General features: G+C 42.1%; 1 protein-coding gene across 9 annotated transcripts; it reads right to left on the reverse strand.

Annotated features, from left to right (window-relative positions):
• Positions 1-368: 368 nt before the first annotated feature.
• On the reverse strand, positions 369-25,081 carry RUFY2 (RUN and FYVE domain containing 2). Of its 9 annotated transcripts, none has more exons than XM_059850827.1 (20): positions 24,978-25,049; positions 22,695-22,877; positions 22,434-22,607; positions 21,825-21,942; positions 20,509-20,610; positions 19,292-19,415; positions 17,660-17,721; positions 17,029-17,094; positions 16,092-16,196; positions 15,181-15,250; positions 13,894-13,995; positions 13,052-13,168; positions 12,354-12,521; positions 11,105-11,202; positions 7,168-7,287; positions 5,281-5,410; positions 4,604-4,698; positions 3,265-3,313; positions 2,808-2,885; positions 369-2,011 (listed from the first exon to the last, which is right to left on the reverse strand). In XM_059850827.1, exons 2-20 carry the CDS (start codon positions 22,750-22,752, stop codon positions 1,868-1,870), a joined length of 1,980 nt encoding a protein of 659 aa, XP_059706810.1. In that variant the 5' UTR covers positions 22,753-22,877; positions 24,978-25,049; the 3' UTR covers positions 369-1,867. The 9 variants fall into 9 exon arrangements, 8 of the variants coding, with proteins under 8 accessions (XP_059706810.1, XP_059706809.1, XP_059706812.1 ...); XM_059850826.1 differs by lacking the exon at positions 24,978-25,049 and adding an exon at positions 24,034-24,738; XM_059850829.1 differs by lacking the exon at positions 22,695-22,877 and having other exon boundaries at positions 24,978-25,081.
• Positions 25,082-26,087: the final 1,006 nt, after the last annotated feature.

Raw genomic sequence — 26,087 nt, forward strand, 5'->3', positions numbered from 1 at the left:
AGGACAGCACAGAGGGGAGGAGAAGATGGCAGTTAAGTAATAAATTAATTCAGTGCACTTTATGGAAATGCACTATATTCTTGTTTTAAAAGATTGCCTATTTTAAATTATTTCTGTTCAGCTGCATCCCTTATCACAAGTTATTTATTAAAGCAGTACAGATTAGTTTATCCTACCATCTCTATCCTGCATCAAACCCAGCTGCCTCCCTGCCTGCCCCCCAAAAGCCCACCTGGAAACACTCTCAGGAAGCACATGAGCACACCTGATTGTGTCTTTGGCAGGGTACCCCACTCCCCAGCACAGGCAAAGGCTTTCTAAGCAACTTGAACTTAATAAAGTAAAATACTCTGAATTACAAATTTAAATTAAGTGACATTATTCTCAGATAACTTAAATTTATTTTTTTCCAAAAGTTATTTACAGATTTACAAGTATTTGTGTGGTATTTTACAAAAAGTTACATCAGGTCTTTTTAAAAACATTTTTCTTTACAAAAACTACATAAGCAACTACACTGAGGTGTTAAAAGAATAGCTATGTTAGCTTTTAGGATATTCACTAAATCCCTATCCTCAGAGACAAAGCCAAGCTAAACAAAGTGCAAGGACAGCTAAAAGATCTGTGTGCAGCCTCCCTTTTGCTGCCAGCAGTGCTACTCCAAGCCCAGGGCTGAAGGAACTACAGGGCTGGTAATTCTGGAGGATCCAGGGCTGGAGCCCAGGCCAGGAGTGGCTAAAGGGAGGAGGGTGCAGTGCAGTGAGCTGGAAGGGAGGGCACTTTATCAAAGGATATGATTTCTATTTGCCTATGGAAAGAACAAGGATCTTACATTCCAACAAATGTTACCATCAGTGACAAGAGTGGATAGACTTAGGCTCAAAAGTGCTCTGCAAAAAAATGCAGTTTAGGAAGCAGCTCTGAAGGTTTGAGAAAGATGGTGACAACATAAGGAAGAACCTCGCAGTGCAGCACAGAAAGGATGTGATTCCCAGCATTTAACCCCAGCCTTTCTAGGTGGTTTCTAGAGCTATGCAGTGACTACATGTACAAGCTGGAGAGCATGACTTGCATGAAAACGATGCAGACTTGTTCAAGGTTACAGACAATGTCAGAGAAGAGGTCTGTGCTGAACAGCTCTCTCTCAGTGGAAACACAAATATATCAAATTAATAGTTCATGTGAACAAATCACTCAGCAAAACACACCTTCCTTCAGGAAGTGCCCCGAGCACTGTTTGTTCCCTGGCTGAGCACAGCTCCCCTCACCCTGGGACTGCACAGAACAGCTGCAGTGCAATGTTCTGGGATGTTCTGGAATGTTCTGGAATGTACCAACTCCTGCTCATGAAGAGAGGTGAACAAACACACAGTATTTGGCAATAACTTCTCAGACCACTGCATTAATTGCCATGCTTTTTTCCAGTACAATTTAAAACCAGCTACTGCAGGGTTTTGTTTCCCAACAGCCTATCACAGGCACAGGATTAGGTTGGGCTTGTGGCTCATCAGCCTGGAAGAGTATCACCTTCCTCCAGATCATCTTAACAACTGAAATATTCATCCAATACACATTAACACTGAGTCTCCTGGATAAACCACCCTGCTTCCTCCCAAAAAAGCTGCTGAGCCATTTGGCAGACCAACACACCCTTTTGGGTTTTTCTTCTTTTTAGATGTGCATATTCTACATTTGGGTCCCATTGTCTCCATTTGTTTCAAGAGGAAGCAGAGAAGTAACTCATTCACAGTACCTTGAAATTGCAACTCCACACTGCTTACCTCAGAGTCTGGAAATCCTCTTGTACATTCTTTAGTTGGCATGGTGGTTTTTACAGGATGAGCCAAAAGCAGCATGAATAAATCTCTTATGGCACATTAGAAGAGCACCTCTGGATCAGAATGGCATGGCAGGAGTCACAGACCCGGACAGGCTTTGGTGAGGAGGGCAGAGGCAGCTCATTGTCAGAACAGGCATTGCAGAAGATCTCCCCACAGTTCCTACAGTGATGCTGAATCACAGGCAGAAGAGTAAAAATTTAAATTTACAATGGAAATGGACTTGGTAATTGGATACCAGCAAACAACACACACAGCACAATCCAAAAATGTAATTCCTGACTCCTTCTTGGAGTCAGTCTGCAAAAGAAAATGGATCTACATCCCAAACTGTGATGCAATCCTACACAAATGATGTTTGCCTAGGGCTGCACCACAGACAGACCCATGGTCTTTCCAGAATTTTATATATATATATGTGCTGAAGATTTCATTCAAGCTCTGGATTAAGGATGTGTTCTGCTATAAAAAAATACAGCATGAGCAATGATATCTGAAACAGTGGATGCCTCTGGCAGGTAGCTAATTGAGATTTAACATAAAAAGGTAAAGGAAACTTCCTGCACACATTAATAAAGCTTGGAAATTAATGTCACATTTTACTTTAAAATTACAAACTTGTATTTTCTTACTCTAGTATACAAAATTGCCATAAAAAGACTTCTACACATGTCAAATTCTAGCAGTGCCAGAGCTGATAAGAGTTCGAGATAATTCCACATAGTTAAATAATTTTTAACTAAGTTGCTCTGTGGAACTACACTATGACACTGTTTCTTTTGAAATTAGGGCCCAGCTGCATTGTAGGTACCAAAGAACTAGAAAAATATCTCAAAAATAACTCTGCTTTTACCTGATCATTGACATTTCATGCCACAACTCAAAGATAATTATTATTTACATCATACTTGTAATAATAATTACAAAATACTTGTAAACTCATTGGGATAAATCTTGTTAAAGTTTTACCTTCCGTTTGGAAAGTGAAAATTCCTTTTCACACAGCTTGCAATGAGTGGCTTCTTTGTCCTTCAACCAAACCTGGCCCTGGAGAAAAAAATTATCATAATTATATTTATCTGATGAAGTTAAACTTTGGGCTCCAGGGGAGAAGACAAATCAAGAGCAGAACATTCACTGCCTGAATGCTCAGTGCCCTGGGACCAGTGTAATGTCACAAAGACACTCTAGAGCAGCACAGGACTGCTCCAAAACACTGCAAAAAAGAGCAGAGTGCAGAGGGAACATGCTTGAGGGGCTAAAGCAGGGCAGTGGCTCAGCTGGGAGAGCAGAAAGGCATCCCAGCCTCCAAGTGAAGCCAATGTCCCTGCTCAGCACATGGGAACAGTCCTCAAGATGCAGGGAACCAAGAAATAAAACCCAGGACAGTGTCAAGAAAATCTTATTTTCTCAAGATGCTACTGACCTGCAAAGCCTTGTTAGCTTCTTTTATATCTTCTATTTTCAGCTTTGATCTAAGGAATAAGATAATGCTACTTCAAACTTCTACATGGTCAGTTAAGCTCTAACAACTTTAAAAGGTAGTTAAATTTTAAGCCAAGTCCTCTGAACAAGAGTACAGGGCTACATTATGTCATTTTGGAGGAAGCAGCCTCCCCACAACCACCCAGTGCCAACCCACTGAGAACTGGGTCACAGGAGACTCACACAAAGTTATTCTACAGGGCACCAAAGGCCACAGAAATCACAGCAGACTGCTGAGAAGAGAGAGATCATTAAATGAAGCTTCAACACCACAGAACAGTCAGGAGGGTGCTGCTTTCCAGGAGTCCCCTGCCCTGCCCTGGGCAGCTGGGCTGGTTCTGCCTGGGCTGGGCTCCATCTCCCTCCCAGGGGCTGCAGGGCTCTGGGTTTGTGCTGAGCACAGGTTGATAACACAGGGGTGTTGCTGCTGTGGCTGAGCAGGGCTCACACAGAGCCAAGGCCTTTCCTGCTCCCCCAGGGCCAGGCTGGAGAGCCTGGGGGTGATGGGAAGTGAGGGGACACAGGCAGGACAGAGGATGAAAGGGATATCCAAAGGGATATTCCAGACCAATGGCATCATGCTCAGTGTATAAAGGGGGGGGAAGAAGGGAGGAGGGCATTGGAGTGATGGAGTTTTGCCTTCCCAGGGCACCATTCCACGTGATGAGCCCTGCTCTCCTGGGGGTGGTTGAACACCTGCCCAACCACTGGAAGCTGTGAATGAATGCCTTGGTTTGCTTTGCTTGCATGTGTGGCTTTTCTTTTCCATCTTAAACTGCCTTTGTCTGAACTCTTAATGAGTTTTCCAGCTTCTGCTTTTCCAGTTCTCTCCCTGCTCCCAGTGGTGGGGAAGTGAGGGAGCAGCTGTGTGGGGCTGGCTGTCTGGCTGGGGCTCAAGAAGAGCAGCCCTGCCCTGCTGCAGCCAGAGCTGTAACCTTCTCCTTGGGGCTCCTCTGGCAATGCCACAGCTGGCAAACCAGGCAACTGTTCTCCTGCAGAACAAAGCCTAATGCCCTTGGAACTGTGTTTGTTCACACTGTTTTGGTTTGGATTTTCTGCTCACAGCACTGTCATTACCCAGGAGCCACCCCGCCAGCCACAAGTAAAAATTATAGGCCTGACCATGAGACATTGACTTCTCCCAGCTGGTTAGTTATCAAAATAATAATAATATTGTCATATACTGTCTAATATGCATTACCACTGTCCCATTATTTTTCTTAATTCAAGTGGATATGACAAAAATAATATGTATAAGTGATCATGAATAATAAAATTACTCGCTCAGCTTGGATGCCAGTTCCTGGAGAGCAGCTTCTTGGTCCTCACATGTGCTTTTCAGCTGCTTGTTCTTCTCCTGAAGTTTAAGGAACTCCTTAAAACAAAACAAAAAAAAAAAAAAAGAAGCCAAGTTATTCTCAAATTGTGCTTGCCCTACTGCCTAGGAAGCTGCTCCTACTGAAGCTGACCTTGCTGAGAAAGCCAAGTGCATGAGTGATCCCTCACACTCCCTCCAAACCCAGCCTGAACAGCAACTGCTCAGGAGAAAACTCTCAGACCCCCAGAGATAAAGAAACATTTCTGCTTCTGTAGCCCACTGCAGGGAGAAAATAACCCTGAGTGACTGGGGATGAAACCTGGAAAATAAAAGTGAGTGACTGGAGAGGCCAGGAGCACAGAGAGCCACAGGTCCAGCCTGCAGTGAGGACAGAGCCCCCAACACAACTGAGAAGGGAAAAAAGGACTTCATTTCTCCTTATCCAAAGTATTGAGCTCTGATCTGAGGACTAAATGGGCAGTAAAAAGCTCCTTTTTTCCCTCATTCTATTTGTGAGAACACACTAGTGTAATCTTTCTCATATATTTGCAGAAATTCTTTAAAATACCATGTCTGAGTCCATAAATAACATTGCAGTCAATTTCTAAATTTTCAGTCAAAATTTGCTGCAGAATTTACTTTCTTAAGGGTAACTATTTCTTGGGTCTCTGTTCTCAGATGAGACACAGTTTCCTTTTCCTTCTGAAGATCATCCTCCAGGGTTTGCCGCCACTCTTTTTCTATCTTCAAGTCTGTTTCCAGCTGAAGCCTAGAACAGGGAAAACAAAACAAAAATCACTGTGCACAACAGTATCACTTTTGAAAACAAAACTGAGTTTATTTCTGGGTGCAATAGACTATTACCATAACAAACTATTACCTTACATGTTTTCTAAACCAGAAATAATGTGTCAATGTAATGATATTTTAGGTATCAGTCTAATTAACAAAGTACTATCATTTAGAAAATGCTTTTCAAAGTAAGTTTATTTAAAGGACCAGGAGTATGGCATAATTTTGAAGAGCTGACCTTTGAAATAAATGAGTAAGAGGAGACTAACCACAAAATTCTGAAGTATTTTTAAAACAAGCATAAGGCAAAGCCCCTTAACTTTGTAGAGCTTGTTTCTAAAATAAACCAAAGCAACCAGCCACGGTGTCATTGGTGATGCAGACAATCATTGCAGGTATCTCTGATACCATAAAAGTTATTTAATTTTTACACCCTTAGATGTGAATCTTCTATTTTAGACTAAGGTTTATGGCATTTTGAACAGAACTGAAAATAAAGGAGAAAGGACTTTAAACTACTATTTTTATTGAGCTTTCTGCATAGCTGAGGTTCAGCATAAACAGGGATACAGATTCTGTTGGTTTAACTGAACTTCAGCTAAAGGAGTTAGGGCTGCTCTGACAGAAGATCCATTCTAGCTGGAGTTTTACTATTGGTTTCATGAAAGACTTGGTGTTTACAATGTCACGGGGGTGGAAGCACACTGTTCAACCTTCTAGATTCAAACTGTGACAACACAGGAAAAGAGGAGAAAAAATCTGAGAGTATTCATGCAAGGTCTTTTGATGGGAAACCTACATCCACATTAATTTTCCTGTTTTAAAACCAAACCCACTTTTAAAGGAAAGACATTTTGGGACACTACCTCAGCATCTGGCTGGAAAAGAAGTGAACATGACCTGGAGGTTTCAGAATTGCAGAATTCTAAGGCTGGGGTCTGAACTGTTCTTTTGCCCAAATTGGCAGAGGTGACTGTGGCAGTAAAGTGAACATTTGTCATGACAGTTGAACAAGTGGATTGAAATTCAGACTTCTGAGAGAGGCAGGGGTGGGCTAATAACTGCATTGGAAATCACTAATTTTTAAGCCCCAGTCTTTGTGCCAAAGATTTACTTCAATCACTGATGTTTTATCTTTCCAAAGAGAGAAGGCACCTGTCCTTGCAGGGAGCTTCTAACATTATGCACTGATTTAAATTAGCACTGAAGGATGGAACAGGAGAAAGACAGAGGGCTGGCTTTTAAATTAGCTTTTAACTTTTATGACTCCACTGGATTTTCACTTTTTATTTCCTGTGCAGTGGTAGTTAAACCACTTCTACCTCATCCTTAAGCTGGATCAATCTAACTGTTGTGCCACTTCAGTTTTAGTTCACACTACTCCATACTTGTGGCCTTTGTTCAAAGTGTGTTTTACCACTACTCCACTACAGATTTTCTCCCACTTAGGATGATTTCCTCCAGAATTAAGTTAGCACTTTTAGCCAAGAAGTAATGCTGTTTTCCCCTTCCTTTCAAGATGTATGTCATTTTAGAGGCACCCAAAGCCAGCTTGGCTTCCTTGGAATGACATATTTTCTTCTGCCTTGCCAGTACCTGACACAAAGATCTTTAGTATTTGCATTCTGTTCAAAACCATTTAACAACAAGCAGCCTGTACTAGGACAGAGGACATATTGCAAATGTAGAATGTTTACTGCCATGCATTTTTCCAAACAGGGAAGAAATACTCACAGCTGTTTCTCCTTCTGGGAGAATTCGTTCTGCAGGCTTTCAGATTTATTCACATATTCCTGTTTAAGTTTCTCATCCTCAGCCTCAGCCTCCATTTGAGCCTTCTCTGCTTGCTGCAATCTGGTGTAATTCAAATCAACTTTGGGTAAAACTGAAGCTAGAACTAGGGTGTAGAGGGTGAAGAAGACAAATAAAAGAAAAATGGGGAAATAGAAACATTTCTAAATAAAAACAAAGTTTGGGGGAAACTCACAAACTCAAACGAGAAATCCATACAATGCCTAGAGAACTTAGCTCCTGGGTTTGCATACAGTAAGAGAGTAATCACTGTAAGTAATAATGGTTTTATTTTATGCTCATGAATAACAGGTGCCAAAGCATGGTACATATTCTAGAATTGAAGCTTTTCCTTTTCCTTTAGCATAGGTCCATGTGTTATTTCTGAAGCTTTTCTCCCCCAAGTAAGTTCTGTAAGAGTGCTTGGCTTGCACTAATCACCCATTAAGACAGGGCAGAGCATGTGTTGTGCAAAAGCAGCTCAAAACAATTGAGGCATAAGGTTGCATACAGAGCACTGCAATCAGACAGCAAAAGACTTGACTAGGCTAACACAACAAAACACACCCTGACAGGTCCCACTACATTTACAGAACTACCTCAACTACATCATAATTAATTTAAATAGTCTGTATTAAAAATAATGCATTCTTACACTGGTGAAAATAGCTCCATACTATAGACAAATCAAAATGATTAATCAAGAAATGAGGGATTGTTATTTGATTTAATCTTTTCTTTCTGAATTCCAGGTTTGTTCAGCTGACACTCCCCTTGGAATGCACTGGTTCACTGTGGCTCCTCTCTGGTGGGTGTATTGCAACCAAAGTAAATGTACTAAAAGGGGATTTGTGCTATATCATGGTTACACCTGTCTGGAGAATACAGGAGCCTGTAAAATCCCAGTGAATGTCCCCACCTGATGCTCTGTGCTCTGCAAAACTGCCTCAAGGACCTCTCAGGTAAGTGAGAAACCAGTGAGATGGTTGACTTGTCACCTCCCAGAGTGACTCCCAGCTCCCAGTGTCAGCTAAAAAGAAGATGTGTCAGCAATATGTCTGCATTTGTGCTTCTGCTGATGAAGTTGCACCAGAGGGAGTTTCCAAAAGCTGCTGGTAAACAAGTGAACAAGGCTGGAATTAAACCACCTCATCAAGGGTGCACTATCTCACTCAACTGCCCCAGGGGCCTGAAGAATGCTCCCAGTCACATCTGCAATGGCAGTGCACAGAGGCCAAGCCCTGGGAAGGAGAATACAGGGAAAGAGCAGGTCCCTGCCCAGTGCAGAAGCTGACTGAAGCTACACAAGGCATCAGCACCAAAAGCACGTTAAACCCTTCCCTAAATCACAAAATCAACTGCAGAGCTGTTTCCACAAGCAAGGCAGAAAGGGAGCTTGCTACCCTAAAGCTGCAGCATCATCCCCAGCCCAGCACCAGGGCTGGCTGCACTGCTGAGATTGAGGCAGATGCTGAGCTGGCTGCAGCTGGATTTGGCATGCAGATGATTCTGTGGCAGACACCTGTTTGCATAGATAACATTGAGGTGGATAAAGCTCCCATTTCTGTCATGGTCTTCCTGTTGTTCTATTCAGTGTTTCTGGTTTGGGTTTTCTTTGAGAATAGTTAGAAGATAGTTATTTTTCAGTAGCCAACTCATGTTAAAGGCTGTTTCTGCTTCCAAACCAAGGAATAAGCTAGTACATAACCATGCAGTAGAAACCCTTTTCTGTATTACTGCATCCTGTCCCCTCTTTTACAAACACATCCCCTTCTGCTGCAAAACTCTAAGATAATTTTCTCAGTCAACATCCACTACAGCCTTCAGAGCAAACATCAGGGAGTGTATTTAGGGCAGTCAGCAGCCTGAGCTCTTCTTCCTGCAGTGCAGGCAAGCAGCAGCTCACAGCAGGAACAGGAGCTGTAAAGGCTGCCTGGTGATGGGTGGAGGGAGGGAAAAGGCTTTGGGCACAAGCACAGGTGCTGATCTCAGTGCAGAGATCCTCAGCTGACAGACTGGTTAGGCAGGTTCAGGACTTGGGCCCTGACTGTAAATCCTCCTCACTGCTCCACCTCCCAGGGCAGCTGGGCTAGGCAGGAGTCACAGCTACAGAATTTGCTGAAGCACCCTGTCTCTGCCTGGAGCCCCTCAGGAATCAGGCTCCGAGCACATTGTGACTCCACAAGAGTTCTACCCCAGGACATCAGGGAGGTGGAACTTTAGCTGTTGGCTGCCCAGAGAGGCTTTCATCCCTTCAATGCACTCACACCACACAGATGTTGGCACCACCCTCCTTTCTTACCCCCATCCTTCTGAGGGAGCTCAGCTCCAACCCCTGCCACTCTGCTCAAGAAAACACTGCAGGTTACAGCCACAGGACCCAACAGAGAGCGTGCTTTTGGGGTAAATACAGCCTAAAAGTGAAAGGAATAAGCAGGGGACCAGGGAAGTCTTAGCCAGAAGGGCTACTTTGTAAATCTCTTAGTACCAAAGAACCAGAAAAATCACTAATTAGAAAGAAGTGTCATAAAAATGTACAGTCAAATAAAGATATCTAACCTCTCAAAATAAAATCTGACCAAGAAGTGATTCAATAGCATTAGAAAACTAGCTTACATTTGCTTAATAATAGTGCAGTAATTTACTTTTTTTTTGTTTTGTTTTTTTGTTTGTTTGTTTTTTTTTTTTTTTTGTTTTTTGGTGGGTTTTTTTTTTGTTTTGTTTTTGTTTTTTAAGGAGGGGTAAAGTGAGATCGGAGGTGATGTTCTTTCAGAAAACAAACCAGAACCCAGCTACGATCAGTTACAGTGCAGGATTTCTAATACCACTTTCAAGTTTGAACTGGGAAAGTCTGAAGTCCTATTTTATCAGCAATTCTTTCAACCCTGGAGGAGCTCTCAGAATGATATATCCTTGACAAGTTTATACTGGTGCTGAGCCTCATTGCTGGCACATTTGACGAATGACATTGCAATAGTCCTAGTTTGAGTTAACAGATCTTTGTCACTTCATGAATGCAGTGGACAAAAATCAAAGACAGATGAAGGCAGCAAAAGAGTAAAAACAAAAATTGGGATAAAAGGATAAAAAGAAAAAGAAAAAAGAGGAAAAAAGGATGTCAATAAAAGAATATTCATGTCACTAATTTTTTTAATACATAAGCATGTTTTTCATAATCAGATTTAAATGAAAAAAAAGACATGTCAAACACCAACATGACAGGGCTTATGGATATGTTATATTTTACAATTAGAAAGATCAATGTTGCATATAAGGCCACTAAATTAAAACATGTGAATCACATCTTAGTATTATGTAGTGCATGCAGTCTAACTGTAATGTAAATTTATATTCTGGAATTTTAGTCTTTCACTTTTCAGCCTTTCAGTGTGAAAACTCATTAAGTCATTGAAAATAATGGCACTTCCAAAGCAATGGACAACAATTATAACAGCTTCAGCAAACAACCAGTGATCCTTGAAGGCATTAATGTTTATATTAAGCATATGCTTAAGTATAAGCAAGATTAATGCTTCAGTTTCTATTGCATTTCATTCAGGGGGGAGGAAAAAAGTAGGCAATAAGGAATCAGAATTTTGAAACAAATGAAAGAATGACTTTTGATATCAGCATAAAAACCTAGGACCAGAAGGACAGTGATAGAGGAAGAAAACTGAAAGATCAAGTTTGTATTTAAAGTGAGTGTGTTTGTCAAACAGAAAAAAAAACCAGTCCAACAGCAAAGCACTAATTAGAAGTTTCAGGAAGGTTTGGTTTAAATGTTCTAGTTGAAAATTGCATTTCAATGGCAGCTGTGGGAATGCAGTAAGATGTAAGGGAGTGGAGTTGTGAATAAAGAGAAACAAAGATGGGGCTGTACCTTTGTTCTAGTTGTTTCATAGTTGCATTAATTTGATTGGTCTTATCCTCTAATCGACTAATTATTTCATTCTTTTCTTTCATAGCATCTTCAGAAACCTGTGTTACAAAAGAGGTTAAAGCTGAAATTGGTGTAATTGCACCATTACCTTGTGGGGGCTTCTTTTTCAGTATCTAAAGGGGCACAGGGTAAAAATCAAGTTTTGATTCTCTTTAAGGATTGCCTTCCAAAAACCCTTGAGGACAGTATGTAAAATCTCATGCCTAGAAAATTTGTAGTTTCATACTCTGCAAGTGCAGATGCTATTTCATATTTAATAAGGATAAATGTTTCCCTTTGATTTCCTTCCTTAGTTAATCCCTTTAGAAGTCAAAGTTAAATTCACTGACCAAGTAGCCCATTAGAACCTTACCAGTGAAGAGCAAAGAGCTTAGTCCAGAAAATCACCAAGATTCTCCTGCAAATCAACCCCCCAGATCCTAACACTGGAGAACATTCTCTTCTTTTTCTCTCCAGCTCTATTTATTTTTCTCATCCTCCAATCCAGTTTTCTCACATTTGCAGATGGAAAGTAGAATCCTCTGTCCATCACTTCAATTATCCCTGTGCAGCATCTTAATTTTTTCCCCTCATTCTGCCACAGATTTGACTGGGGTTTTGTGCTGGTTTTCAGAATTTATTCCCTAAATCAAATTCATGTTTTAAATAAGTAATTCACTAGTATTTGGTAATTTGTTAACTGCATTTGGAATCCCTGAGATCCATATTCTCCCAAAAAAAGGCATTTAATTGTTAAGAGATTTTCTTATTTTGTTAACAGATTTAAAAATAAACCCAAAACTGTAATTAGCTTTTTCCATTTAACATTTTCTTGTCTTCCTTTCCCTACTTTGGAAGGTCAGGGCTTGTCTTCAACTCCTCACTATGTGCCTACATTCTTCTGTGGTTTTTTATACAACACAGGCCAAAAAAAGGTCTTTGTTACAGTACATTATTACTCTCTCTACTTCACATAGGATATTATTTGGCCATGATCTTATCCTCATGCTCTTTTCTTCCCTAAACCCAGTAAGTGACTGCCTTAAGAACCTCTTTTACATAGGTAACGTTCCAAAATGTCAAGCTGACCTAAGAAGCAAAAGGAAACCAAAACTCCAGGGAACAGCAGCATCCAGCTGCCCAGAATGGTAATAATGCACTTCTGTCTCTGTGATCCTTTCAGCAGTTTAACAGCAGATTGTCCCTTTACCTGCAGCTTTTGGTACATTTCCACGTTAATTGCCTTAACTTCCTCAAGCTGCTGCCGCAGGCCGATGAGGGTGTCCTGCTTCTCATGGATATCCTTCTCCAGCAGCTTCATGGCAAGCTCTATCTCATGTTTCATGCTAACTTGAACCACTAGCTCATTCTCCATATCCTGTTAGACACAAGACAATGCAACACAAAGGATTTAAATAATTATGGAGTTATGTATTTCTGCTTTGAAACTCTAACAGTGCTGCAGCACCATCTATTTTACCACTTCAGAAATTCTGTCCCTCTTTACCTTTGCAAATTATCCATAAATGGAACACTCATATACTAACTGGCCAATGGGGTTTTTTAAGTTTGGGAGAAGACGACTCACATTATAAGAAATTACCCTGCCAATGTTGTACAGAGTTACCTTAGTATTAATTACAAAAATAGAACTGAAGTATTTGTATTTTCACAGGAAAGATTTAGCGTAGATAGAGAGCATAAAGTACTGCTAAAAACTTACCTAAAAAATTATCCAAGAAAAATGTGGTTGTTTTTCTACAACATTACTCCAGAAATACTGATGCTCTGTGAAAACTCCCTTTTTACTATAGGCTGAAGCAAGTGCAAGGCAGCAGCTAAAGCCAAGAGAAGTGGGAGTACTGCCACAGTGAGGGCTGTGCAGGGGGCAGTGGCAGGAGCACCCACCTGGCGCAGCTGTGCCTCCTCGCGGAGCTGCCTGCGCGCCTCGGTGTACATCTCATCCAAGCCCTGCCTCGAGTGCTTGTACGTCTGCAGCTCTGCCTCCACGTCCACCTTGGCTGCCTGCAAGCACACACAGGTTCTGTCCTCCTTCAGCAATTCTGCAGCTCGGTGGCATGAATTGAATGTAGGCACACGGTGGTAATTGGGAGTGGGGCTGCAGCAGAGCCCCATCCCCAATGGGTGCAGCTGTGAAAAGCAGGTGAGCAGCACTGACTGCAGTGAGCCATGGAGGGCTCAGAGGTACTGACCAGCCAGGAAAGGGAACAGAGGGCACAGAGGTGCAGTGCATGAATGATGAGGGTATAAAAGGTTGGGGTAAAGAACAAGAGGGCAGACACTTGCAGCCTCCTGAAACTGCGATACTCTGGGTGTTGTTTCTGTCTAAACCGCAGCAATTCGACACTTGTGGGGAATATGAAGAAAAACTTACAAACACATCCTCCAGCACAGGACAAACATGGAAAGAGCTGTTTCTGCTCTGTGGCCATTGGCTTGATAACGAGAACTGAGTAAAAGCAGCAAAACATCTACACTGCAGTACTGTCCTCCTTTGGTGTCTCTTGAACACATGACCCACGCACATAGCTGTAAAACAATCTCATGTCCTAGAATTCTAATTTACTTATGCCATTTAGAAAGCTCCACAGATTTAATAAGCCCTTTCCCTTATAAAAGTTGTTTCAGATTTGGACAAGTTAAGCTTACTTGAAGTTGAGATGTACAAGCTTTTGAACAAAAATTAAACATGTTACGTTACAATATTAAAAGTGGTAAAACTAACATACCTCTAGATGATGCTGTGTTTTCATTAAAATCAGAGTATTTTCACTCCTTAATTGATGGTTTTCTTCCTGAAGTTTAATTATATTGTTTTTTGCTATTGCTAACTGAAAAGAAACAAGTAAAAAAAAGTACTGTGACCACTTTTGTGAGTAGAAATTAAGAAAAAAATGTTCTGATTAATCCAAGACCAAGACATCCTCTGCTCTATTCTCCCTGCCTGCCAAGCAGAGGATTAGCTGTTTTTAAAGAAAGCATGAAGCTCCTGGTTTTAATAATGAGTCACTTTCCCTACACAGCAGCAGTGTGTTCAGGATACTTCACTGTGTCATGTCTGGGAAGAACATGCTTTCTTTTCATTGCTCCATCATGACTTAAAGACCCTCAATTCTCTTTCCTCGTCCTCTTTCTGCTTTCCACTTGGCTTCAAGTTCATCCAGTTCTCATTTTCTTTTTTGGGCATCTTAATATGTCATATGGAGCAGCTTACAGAAGAAAGCCTCCCCCATATGAACAACAAACATATTTACAAAAGATGACATTTCATAACTGGGCCCTACAGTATACAGCCTAATGTCAGAATTATAAGCCAAAGGATCAAAATAGGTGGACAGTTGGGCTGAAAGCTTATAAAGGAACCAGAATACTATGAGAATTAACACAGAAAAGATGCTCTCACTCTGGATACATTACTCCCAGAGTGAGCTAGCTGTCCCTTCAGCAGCTGAATTCAGAATTTTCAATTTTCCCCTTCATTAACTAAAAAAGGTGTGCTCTCTCTTATAAAGCTAAAAATATTGGAAACTAGTCAAGCATCAAAGATAGCCAGCAATATAGGCTATAAACACAAACCCAGAAGCAGACAAGTCTGGAAGCTGTGTATAAGCATCCAGTAAACAAGCAAGAAGCAATCCTTTGGCTAAAGCTGAGGACTGGAACAGAAATTGCTTGGTGAACTTCTTTCTGTCTCTTTGTAGCAACTGGTGTCATCCATTCTAGACTAGTCATCTGCACAAATCAGACTGACAGCTGGCACTGAGAAAGGATTCTCTTCTCATTTTGTCCAAAGTTAGAAACTGCAATGTTCTACAGAATTGATGTGCTGATGCTAGAGGCTACCTGGCAAGCTGACTTCAAGTCCCTGCAGCTGCTGCCCCCCTCCTCGAGGCCAAAATAAAGGTATCTGAATATATTATACAGAGCTTCCATAGCTGAAAATAATGTAAGTATATTTAGAAAAACTGCCTTTCAAAGAAGACAATATGCTACGCATTACTAAAATAAAAAAGTACCTCTTCAATCAGTTTAGTGTTTGATTTCTCTAGTGAGTCAACTCTTGCATGTAGACTGCTAACTGTGCTACTGAAAGGGAAAAAGAAACAATGGTATTCAAGATTACATCAAAACTCATTCAACCAAGCTCAAAAGCTTTAATGCAAGGTACAGTGATTAATGGTTAAGAGCTGTGAGGTCTGTTCCATTACTGGAACTTTTCCTAAATATAAGAAAATTACTCTCCTTTGTTGAACTGAACATGCTGCTTTCCAATTCCCAATGTCACCCCTGCCACTTCAACTCCTGCTTGGCCAGAACTTCCCATGCACTCTCCCTTTCCTTTATCCTCACAACCACAGAACAAAACCATTCTCCAGATTCTCCTCCCCCAAAACATATTTCTATTATAAAGTCATTTGTTTCTCTGCATTTTTTGAGATTTGTCCTCGGGCTCCAGATTCTCCTCCCCCAAAATACATTTCTTTTACGAAATCATTTGTTTCTCTGCATTTTTTGAGATTTGTCCTCAGGCTATCTCTTTCTTGATGCTTCTTGACTTCATGTAGGAGTCTCACCAGAGTTTTATTGCCTTTTATTACTCTGTTGCTTTTTATAGTATCAAACTACATCCAGGCCTTTTCCATAGCCTGATTGCCTATTTCTGCAGGAAGCACCTTTTTTTTAGGTTGCACTTCACACACAGGGAAACAGAAAACCTATTTTGTACCACCATTTACTTTTTCACATATTTCTCTGTGGTGTCCTCTGTTGCCAGTTCATTTGGAACAGAAGGGCAGAGAGATTAATGCATTTTAGGATGTCTAAACACAAACAGCTGAACTGAAATAAAATAGGAGATTTGCTGAATCACTGATCTGACAGGAAATTCTGTGCATAAACCAGAGTACAAGAGCACACAGAAGCTCACCTGGATAATGACATCACACAAACATCACTGCTCTTAATTGTGACAGCTCCTTTCTCCTCCTTGACTTTCATTTTGCTCATAGTTGATGTGCTCAGCTTTTCTGTGCTGTTGAAGGTTTCTGCTCAGTGACACCATTTCAAAGCAGAATATCCTTACTTCAACAGGAGCCTTAAGTAACCAATGATCCAGATTACCAGCATTAAAAATTTGAAAAGATTATTACATTTCAAAAAGGATCTAGATCAGCTGTGCTAGAGATTCTACTGAAGTTCTTTCTGGCTTTGTTGTTTGCTTTTGGTTTGTTGGGTCTTTTTAGCTTTTTAGCCCCTCAGACTTTAATTTTGTACAATACTCCTCAGAGAATTTAAATCACTGTTCTTCTATTTGCACAGTAACAAGCACAGTGGTGGACTAGGTTTGTTCCATCCAGCAAAGTAAGAGGAAAATGCTGCTTTCCTGAAAATTGTTCCAACAGGAACCTCAACCTACCACATATAAATAGCTTCTAGCAAGCAGTGAGTTTATTCAGCTTCAGTCCTAGGCATTAAAGCCACAGACTAAAATATTCTGCAAGGCAAAGGAATAAAATCATATGGATTCACCAGAACACTCAAAATCACTTCTGGCAAACTGTGAAATGGAACACAGTTGGAATCCAGACCAAGCTTTTTATTCCTGTGATGTTTTGAATCCTGAGGACCTTCACAGCTCTTGCCTGTTGGTTTTGTGTTTCTTTGAAGAATAAAGTTTTGACTGTCCAAAAGCATGAAAACTGACACTGAGCTCTCCAGGAGAGTCTTTTCCTATCTCACTAAATCTTCAGTCTAAACACAGAAAATTTGCAGCTCTTTCTCTGAAGTTCTCTCACAAAGCTGTGGTACAAAAGGCATTTACCTGTAAGCCTGGCCTGACACCCATACTTCAAAGTAATACTTACTTCAGTTGCCTGTTTAGTTCCTCAACATAATTCTTTTGGTCCAATATTGCAGCAATCTGTACATTTCTAAAGCAAGCACAAAATAAAATTAACAGAATTATGTACTGAACTACAGACTGAAAATATTCATGTTTACCATATGCAAATGTCCATCCCAACTGTGTTTTTAAAAAGAAAGGAAGCAACTTCATCTCATACTCCTGAAGGTAATAACACACAGGTTGTATCAGTGAGACACAAAAAAATCCAATGCTTTAACTGCAAACAATTTCTCTACGTGAAACATAACAGTCTGAGAAGCATAAGGATGTTTATTTATTCTGCCAAAACTCTGGTTCTTTGAAAGTCTGATTAAATCCCAAGCTGAGGCCCTAAAATTCTGCAGGTTCCTTTTCACTGCCACCTGGCAAGCCCCCCCTGCTTGGAGGCAGGAGGTGATGCTGCTGAGGTTTGCCTCAGACTGCAAATATTCCTCCAGCTAACTAATAACACAGAACAACACACTGGGGCAGTCTTCTCAGGACCAGAACATTTCATTTTTAGGGAACCTGACTTATTTCTCAAAGAACAGGTCCCAGCCAAGAAATCCTTTGTTAACCTAGAGAACAGGAGGTATTTTGTGAGGACATACCTTTCTTTGCCCCCAATGTCATCATCACTCTTCAAATACACAGAGAAATCGATCACCCCAACCTAGGGGAGAGCAAAGGCACAGTTCCATATCATACAAATAAGTGCTGCTGATATTTACAGCCTTGTATTTATGCAATTGATAAAACCTCAGTTACAGCATTTTTAACATTCATCCAGTTTCAGCCAGAAGCTGAAAAACCTGAAATATAACAGTTAAAACAAGATTTTACTAAGTTTAATATTTACTTGGTTCATACAGTGCTCTCCTGTCAGGATCCTGTTTGCTCTTTTCATGTTTTTTCTAACAAGTCTCTTCACAAAAAACTCTCTGCAAACACGTTTTTCTGATTAAAGCAAAATACCATCTCTAATAAATAAGGTAAAACGTTCTATCTATAGAAATTACTTTATTTCAATTCACTAGGGCTGCATAAACACATTTCACCACTGAGCAGCATTTTTTCAACCTATCAAAACTATGCTCCTGGCTGTGACTTCCATCAAGGTTCAGAAGTTTACCTTTCTGCTCAGTAAAACCTGCTGCTTCTGGCTTCTCTGAGAAGGTGCTTTCTTTGCACTACTCTTCACAAACAGAATTATTCTGGACAGGTTACAAATGTCAAATTGGGACATACTGCAATTGGAATCTCATCTGCCACGACTACCTCCTCAGAGTGACTTTTCTCTCTCATGCAGCAAGGCCACCCGGTGATAACAGAGCTGTAGCTAGCAACAGAATTTGTGGTCTATAATACACATAATTTAATTCCCAACACTAAGAGCAAGTTGGTAAGTTTTCTGTAATTACAGGCCTGTCAATGTTGTATCTTTTACACAAGATCAGTGCCTGAAACTAACATTACACAGTAACTAGAACAAACAACTGAGGACAAGTTAACCATGGGATTCCAAAGCACACACACAAAATTAGCTGCAACTTCTCTTTCCCAGAGGAGCTGTTTTTTCATCAAATATATGAACACAGTAATAACCACTTAAGCTACTATGATTTTTTTCCACAAAGAAGCTGAAAAAACCCAATCAGGGCTGAACACAGTCTACATTTATTTACAAATACCTCTGCATCTGCCTTTAAACAGAATCTGTTAATATTTTCTTGGGAAAGATCAGGGTTAAAAGTCAAAGCCCATTCAAAGCAGGAAGAATTCCAAGTCTTTGCTTTGCAGAATCAAATAGTCATCCTCTTAAGAGGTCATAAGAGAGTGTTTGTTTCAGTCCCTGTATCATTCCTATGATGTTCCAGAACAGCAATAAATGAACCAAGCAGGGTAAACTGATCATGGAACTAGACTTGTGCCACAGAAGAAAAGGATGGGTCACACAAGTCAGATGGAAGGAACTCTGCCTTGCTACAGCTGCTCCCATTTGAGGACAAAGCACAAAATTTCACCCTTGCACTCTGACCATTATCTGCATTCAAAGGTCTGACCCTGCTGATAGTGAGGTTAAGGCAACAGCCCCACAGACCCTGCAGCTGGATCATCACGCCCTGTGCAGTCTCAGGTAGGATTTCTAACAAGTCACCACTCCAAAGTAACAAAATCCACAAAGAAAAGTACAGAAAACTCTCATGGACTGCATGCCCATTCCTTTACCTGGATGGACTTACTTGTGAATCCAGGTCTTCTCCCTTCACACACAGGTTGGCATCGATCACGTTCAGCCCAACTAACAGCCCAACAATCACTGCTCCTTCCTCCTCCATCATCAGTGCATGATACTCGTAAAACTCACTGTGTGAAGGAGAAAATTGCTTCTTACTGGTATATTCACTCTATATACATCCAATAAATTAATCAGAAGTGACATACAGGTCCAAATTTTCTCTTATTGTAGCCTTACTATAGCATCCATAAAGATGAACTGGCCCTGCCCATATTTTCACCTCATAAATATTTAAAAAGTCAAAGTGCATGGTTTGTCTCAGAGGCTATTAAAAACAAGGATACTGCCTTAGGCTCCAGATGGCTGGGACACTGTGGGAAGGGTGACAAGATTTACTTTGACTTTAAAAGAAAACAAACAAACAAAAAAACCCCAAAACAACCAAGAGAAAATGCTCTTCCCTACACCTTCTATTAGCCAGTGTTGAAGAGGATCCTGCAAGAAATGAAATGTTTGGCCACACTGAGTCAGACAACTCTTAAGTTGTTAAAAAACATTGCAAGCAATGCAAAGGAAGAATGGCAAAAGAATTAATCTTTGTGAAAAGAAATGCCTGGAATTTAGTGAATACATGCTTGAAATTCAAGGACCCAAGGAAGAGATTAAATGAAAAAAGAGAAACTTAAAGGGCTGAAATGCTAAGAAGGTTTTTAAAATATTGTCATCGTTTTGCACCAAAAGCACTACAAATGTAAATACTTCACTGAACAAGAGAATATCAGCACTTTCTTCTCCTTGTACTTTTAAAATAAAATTTTAGATTCTATATAACAAACTTCACCAGTCTTTTCACTGGAGAAGTCCATAGCTGCTGAACACCAACGACATCCTGACATACCAGTGTTATCTAGGCACAAAGTCAGTCTTAAACATATGTATAGCTTATAAAACTGAAATGAAGAAGCATCCTTCTCCATTGTGCTTGAGTGACTCCATCAGACAGGAGAAGCTACACCAGAAGAGAGCAATGCCAGTGTTAGAACTGTGAAAGCAAAGCTCAGAGCAAGAGCCCTCCTTCCAATGGCAGCTCAGTGGAAACCACACACATGGTAGGGATGAAGTCACCTCCTCCCCAGTGCACAGGAGAGGAGTGCAGCATTATTTTTTAGGAGCCTAAACCTCTGAAAATAAACTGCACACAAACTCCAGTGAGTTGTTTACCTGAGGAGGTCTCTCTGGATGATCAAACAGCGAAGATAATCAGCCATTTTCTTCTGCATCAGCGCCAACCGCAGCCAGGCCCGGGCACGGCCCAGCGGCGTCCTGAAACAAAGGCCACGAGGACAAACAGCCCCAAATTAACAACATAGTGATTAAATCATGCTCTTTAACACCTTATCAGTCTACTGGTGGAGCAACTGGTGTTTCTGAAGAGGTATTTTAAGCTATTAGTTGAGCATCACCATGTGGAAAGCCATAATGTTTAGGCTTTGACTCCAAGCTTTGGGATAACAGAAAGATTTTCAAGCACTCAGCTGAGCTTGGGAGCAGACCCAGGAAAAACAGGAGTACAGACTGCACCAGAGCCCTGATAAGCTTGAAAGTGCTGTTTTCTGCTGAAGTAAAATGCTTGCAACAGCTGAGACTCCTTTCTGCAATTTGTTTGTTAAGAGTTGAGGGGAATTGCAAGAAAATGAACCAAATGCCCATCACTAGCCACCACAGCAGCTTCCCTTCCCAATCCTATTCTCTGGCTCTACCCAACCCTTACTCAATCCTGCCTTTAATTGTGTGCAACTTCAGTGCTATCTTGGGAAGACAATGCCAAAAAAGATGAAAAAATGACAAGTTACCTATGTAACTGGCAAACACTAACATCCAGCAAATTCCACCTGGACCTGTAGAACTTCCTCTTCTAGTGCTTGCATACTTACAAGTGGTAAGCACAGCAATGAAAAAGAAAAACCCCTCACAAGTTGTGTTAGGATACGAAGAGAGTAACACACTTGGCAAAGGTTATTACTTCCTCTGGCCTGCTTCAAGAGTAAATAATAATTTACAGGCCTGTGTGCTTTAGATAAGGTCTAAAGCTATAAATTAGAACCCTTGTGCTGCCACACACCAGTCAGTGCAGCCAAACCCTTTTGGAATTTCGTGGATGTCCAATTAAAATGCCAAATACAAAAGCAGAGTGCACTGGAATAGGGAGAGAATAAATTTACAACTGAGTAGAACTGTGCAGGCAAGACTCTCAAAAGCTGCCTAATTCTTTCCTCTTGGCTATGTCACCTTGAGGTTTGATACAGCCTTTGCTGACTGCACTCACCAAGGTTTGCTGCAGTTCCAGACTGCAGAACGACTGACACACAACCTGCTCCTTTTTGCATTGCTATCCACCTCCCATTCACCTGTGCTCTCCCCAGCATCAGGTGCTAGCACTTCAAAGGCTTGATTAATGCCAAATGAAATCATGAGACACCTGCAGGTTCTCAGTCAGGTCATTTATTTTCCTGCTGCATTTTAACAATAGTACTTACTTAAGGCCAGGCAAATCTCTGACACTTGCTGCTATTTCCTCAGCTTCTGGATATAATTTCTCCACAAGTTCCAGAGGACCCCAGATGGTTTTATTGTAACTGAGAAAGGATTTTCTTACTATGAAAAGAAAAATCAAGTAACTGAATTAATTTTAATTACTGCAGTAGCTTCTTTCACAATATCTGGTGTGTGTAAGGATTAACTGCTGAGTCCAGAGTTCCAGATAACTCTTAACTGAGACACTGGTCAGCTCATCAGTATCCAAAGCCAACTATCAAATTACTTTGCTGTGAATATAAAATTGATATGCTAGAAAAAAATAATACAAAAAGGATGTCCAGCTGAAAATATATACTACATACATACATGCAGTTGGTAAACCCTGGACCACTTACAACAAATGCTGCACAAAATGACAAGTTGGTAAATGTGGAAATATATGCAGTGAAGAATTAATAATTACACTATCCATTATAAAAGGTGAACATTTAACTATTTTTTTTCAATTTTTTATGCAACATTGCACTTTTTAAATCTACTTCCAGAAAGAAAGGAAGAAAAATGGCATGTTGGGGATGAAAAATATGCAGCTAGACCAACTTCCACACCTTTCAGGCCATGCTTCAGGCAGTGCTCCATGACAACAAAGAACTGCTGCAAAGGTGGGTAGTCAGAATCCAGAGTGCGCCCAAAGCTCAAGGCTGATTCAATGAGTCCTTTGATACTCAGTTTAGCCATGTTTAATAAATTTGCTCTTTCTACAGCTGTAGGGTCCTTTACAGCTAAGACAACAGAGAAAAAGAATGTTATGGTTCAAGTTTTAGGAGCGACACAAAGAAATAAAGTCTGTTGTTAAAAGCAAAACTTACCTTCAGCTAATAAGCTTAACAGGACAAATTCAGTAGGGGCTATAAACCACCATGCCATAGAGAAGCATCCAATCCAGAGCACATTCTCACTGGTTCAATGGGTTTAATGGGGAAAGGCCAGGCTGGGAATGTCAGTTCTTAGGCACCATGTTGTCCCAGCAGGTCTCAGAAGCAGCCAAGTCACTGCAATTAACACAGCACCTCTGCTGCATGGCTGCAACCAGTGCCCCTCCCACAGTATCCAAGCAGCCTTCCTGTTAATTTCTGGAATTATCTGGTGTATCACAGCCTACCTACAGAAGCACACATCATACTTCTATAGAATCACTTTCCACTGTAGCTTTAATTGCACAGTGACACAAACACATGCCTTCCTTCTCAGGCTGTTCAGAGTCACTGCCACTAAACCAGGAGCATTTTCTGGAAAATGCTACACACTGAAAAATCAGTTTCTCACCTAGCCACAAAGTATTTTCTGCACAGAAAATCTTAAGAATTAAAGGTTGTGCTTTAACTTGAAGTTTTTGGTAAACATTACAAAGTGTATACCGCAAAAATACATCTGAGGATGAAATCTTATCAGTATAAAATCCATAGCTTTTTACAATCATCTCAGTCTGACAGAACGGACAAAGTTCCTCTTCTTAGAAATCCTGCTACTGAGAACAGAGTGCTCAGGAAATTCTTAAGCTTATTTTCATTTATAATGAAGCAATTCAAACATTCAGGCCAGACCCTATTTTCTCAGAGACAAAACAAGCCTCTGTTTATTTACTCATCAAAGTAACCTGGAAAGAAACAAAAGAGTTTGATGATTTACCGCTTAATAAAATCTAACAAGTAAAGTAAAAAAACAAACTTTTTAAAAGACATTGAGACACAGATGGCAAAACATCTAGAAAGGCTTGCGACTGAGAAAAAAAAAGTGAGCCTGTTCCTTTGCAAATCTGAGTATTGGTATCTGATACAGACTGTATCTGTCTGCATGTCAGAAAGCACAAAGAACCCAAATCATCATAACAGATGGGCATTTTCTCAGCTCCTCAACAGCAGGGAAATGACTTGTCTCATTTCCTGCAGACTTCAGGTATTTAGGGATTGGATATTAGAAACCCTGAAAACTACTTTCTAATATTCTGTTTCCCTAGTTGCCTGCCAAATACCCAACTACCCCAAAACATAACCTATCTCTGCTCTCTAGGAAAAATAATGACTGAGATTGTGTACACGCAACAGCCTTAAAAACTGATTTTATAGTTCCCCAGAACTCCAACAGAAAACCCCAGGAGACACGAGAAGCAATAAGATAATGAGAGACAAGGCTCTGCCAAAACTGTACCCAGTCAGCAGGCGCAGCTCAGGGCTTTGTCTGTTCCTTCCTTCCTGCTCAGCTGCTGGGACCTGAGCAGCTCCACCAGAGCAGCACCAGCACAGCATCCCCGAACAGGTGGGGGCTGAAACAGCAGCAGCCTTTCTGCTGGCAGAGCACACATCCTGCTGTTTTATTAGCTTTGCTACTGACAGCATTAAATAAAGTGTTAGAGGAGGAAACGCCTTGCTCAATGCAGACTTCAGGTGGGTAGCTCTGCCTGTCTTTTTCCCCAAAGACATCATGAAAATGCCTTTGTCAGGTGACCTCATTCTGACTTCTGGAGCCGATCCTCCTCAGACAGACTTCTATGTCTGCTGTCCTTTTAATTATCAACCCTCGCCTTTTTTCTGAGGAGAAATGCATCATAGGTCTGTTTTAAAGTGCGATCTACCCGCATGTTTTTCTTCACCTGCTTTTTAAAAATATAAATGGCGAACAATTTTTTTTTTTTAATTTTAAATCAAGATTTAGAATTTAACACCGCGAGTGAAACCCTAAATCCCAGCTACCGCCCGGGTACCGTCTGGGGTATTACAGAGAGCAGAGCAAGGGGTAATAGAGAGAGCAGAGCAAGCTCCGCAGGGCTCTGCTCCCCGGAGCAGCAGCAGCCCCCGGCAGGGCTGTTCGCAGCCAACACCAGGGCACAGCCCGGCCAGCATCGCCGGCTCCGAGCGGCGAGCCTCGGCCCGTCAGGCGGCACGGCTCCGCGGCCGCTCGGGCCGGGGGCTGCGGGCGCCGTCCCCGCGGCAGCGCCGGCCTCTCCGCGGCCGCAGCCCTGCCGCACCCGGGGCACCGCCCGCACTGCGGGCCCCACACGGCCCCGCTGCCCCCCGCAACGCTCCCTGCCCGCAGCCCCTCGGCCCCCGCCCAGCCCGGCCCGGCCCCGCTCCCGGCGCCGCAGCCCCGCTCACCCATGGCTGGAGAGGAGGAGCCGCCGCCGCCGCCGCCGCCGCCGCCGCTCCCTCAGGGCCCGCGGCTCCTCCCGCCCTCAGCCCGCGCCGCGCGGCGCCCCCGGCGGCGGGAGGACCCGCCCCTATCGCGACAGCCCCGCCGCCCCGGGTACCACCTCGCCCGTATCGCGACAGCCCCGCCGCCCCGGGTACCACCTCGCCCCTATCGCGACAGCCCCGCCGCCCCGGGCACCGCCCCGCCCCTATCGCGACAGCCCCGCCGCCCCGGGCACCGCCCCGCCCCTATCGCGACAGCCCCGCCGCCCCGGGCACCGCCGCACCGCCGCCGGCCCTATCGCCCTGTCGCGATAGCCCCTCCGCCCCAGCTGCCGGCCCGGAGAGCGGCATCAGCTCAGGGATGGGCAAGAGCGGCAGGGCGGGCTCGGGCACAGGAAGCCTCGGGCAGGAGCTGAGCACAATCAGGCAGCACGGACTGGAGGCTTCTCTACCCGTGTGTCGTGACATGAAGCTTCAGTCCCTAGCAGTTATTTATTCCAGATAATCATTCTGTAGCATTGGATAGCATGTATCAGAATAAATAATGTTATTCTAGAAAAATCTGTGTTTAGTACCTTCAAAGGTGACGTGCTGTGGAACCGAAACCAGTATTTTAAAAAAACATGTAAGCTTTTGGGGTTTGATTTTAAAAAGCCCAGGAATATGAATCTGGCTGGAAAAGAGCCCAAACTCACGGAGCTGTTTATCACCAAGCACATTTGTCACATCCAGACTGGATCCCAGGTGATGCTTACTGCACCCTAAGCACTACAATATGCTTTATTTCATATTTATTCTTTCCTCTCACCTTTTTGGGCAAGGCTAGCCAGCAACCTGTAAGATAAAAAGGGGTTCTTTTCCTTGCCCAGCTTTAGAGACAGCACAAAAGAGCACAGAGGGTGTCACTGCCTGGGCCTGCCATGAAGGACCAAAGGACAAGGGCAACACAGGGACAGACCACAGCCCCTGGTGACAGGGACACTTCTTATAGCCACCCTTCCCACCTCTCACAAGGAAAAAGGAACCTATACATTTAAACATTAAACAATTCTGAAGTAGTCACACTCTGATCCT

Source organism: Haemorhous mexicanus, chromosome 7 (genome assembly GCF_027477595.1).
Source record: "Haemorhous mexicanus isolate bHaeMex1 chromosome 7, bHaeMex1.pri, whole genome shotgun sequence".
NCBI classification, from domain to species: Eukaryota; Metazoa; Chordata; class Aves; order Passeriformes; family Fringillidae; genus Haemorhous; species Haemorhous mexicanus.

Bases quoted from the DNA above. Each gene is read 5' to 3' on its own strand.
- RUFY2 (XM_059850827.1), bottom strand. From the start codon at position 22,752: ATGGCATGGTGGTTTATAGCCCCTACTGAATTTGTCCTGTTAAGCTTA. The intron at 19,416-20,508 runs GTAAACAACTCA...TCCTTCACACAG, and splicing joins ATCCAGAGAGACCTCCTCAG to TGAGTTTTACGAGTATCATG. The intron at 7,288-11,104 runs GTACAGCCCCAT...GAATTACACCAG, and splicing joins ATGAAACAACTAGAACAAAG to ATTGCAGCAAGCAGAGAAGG.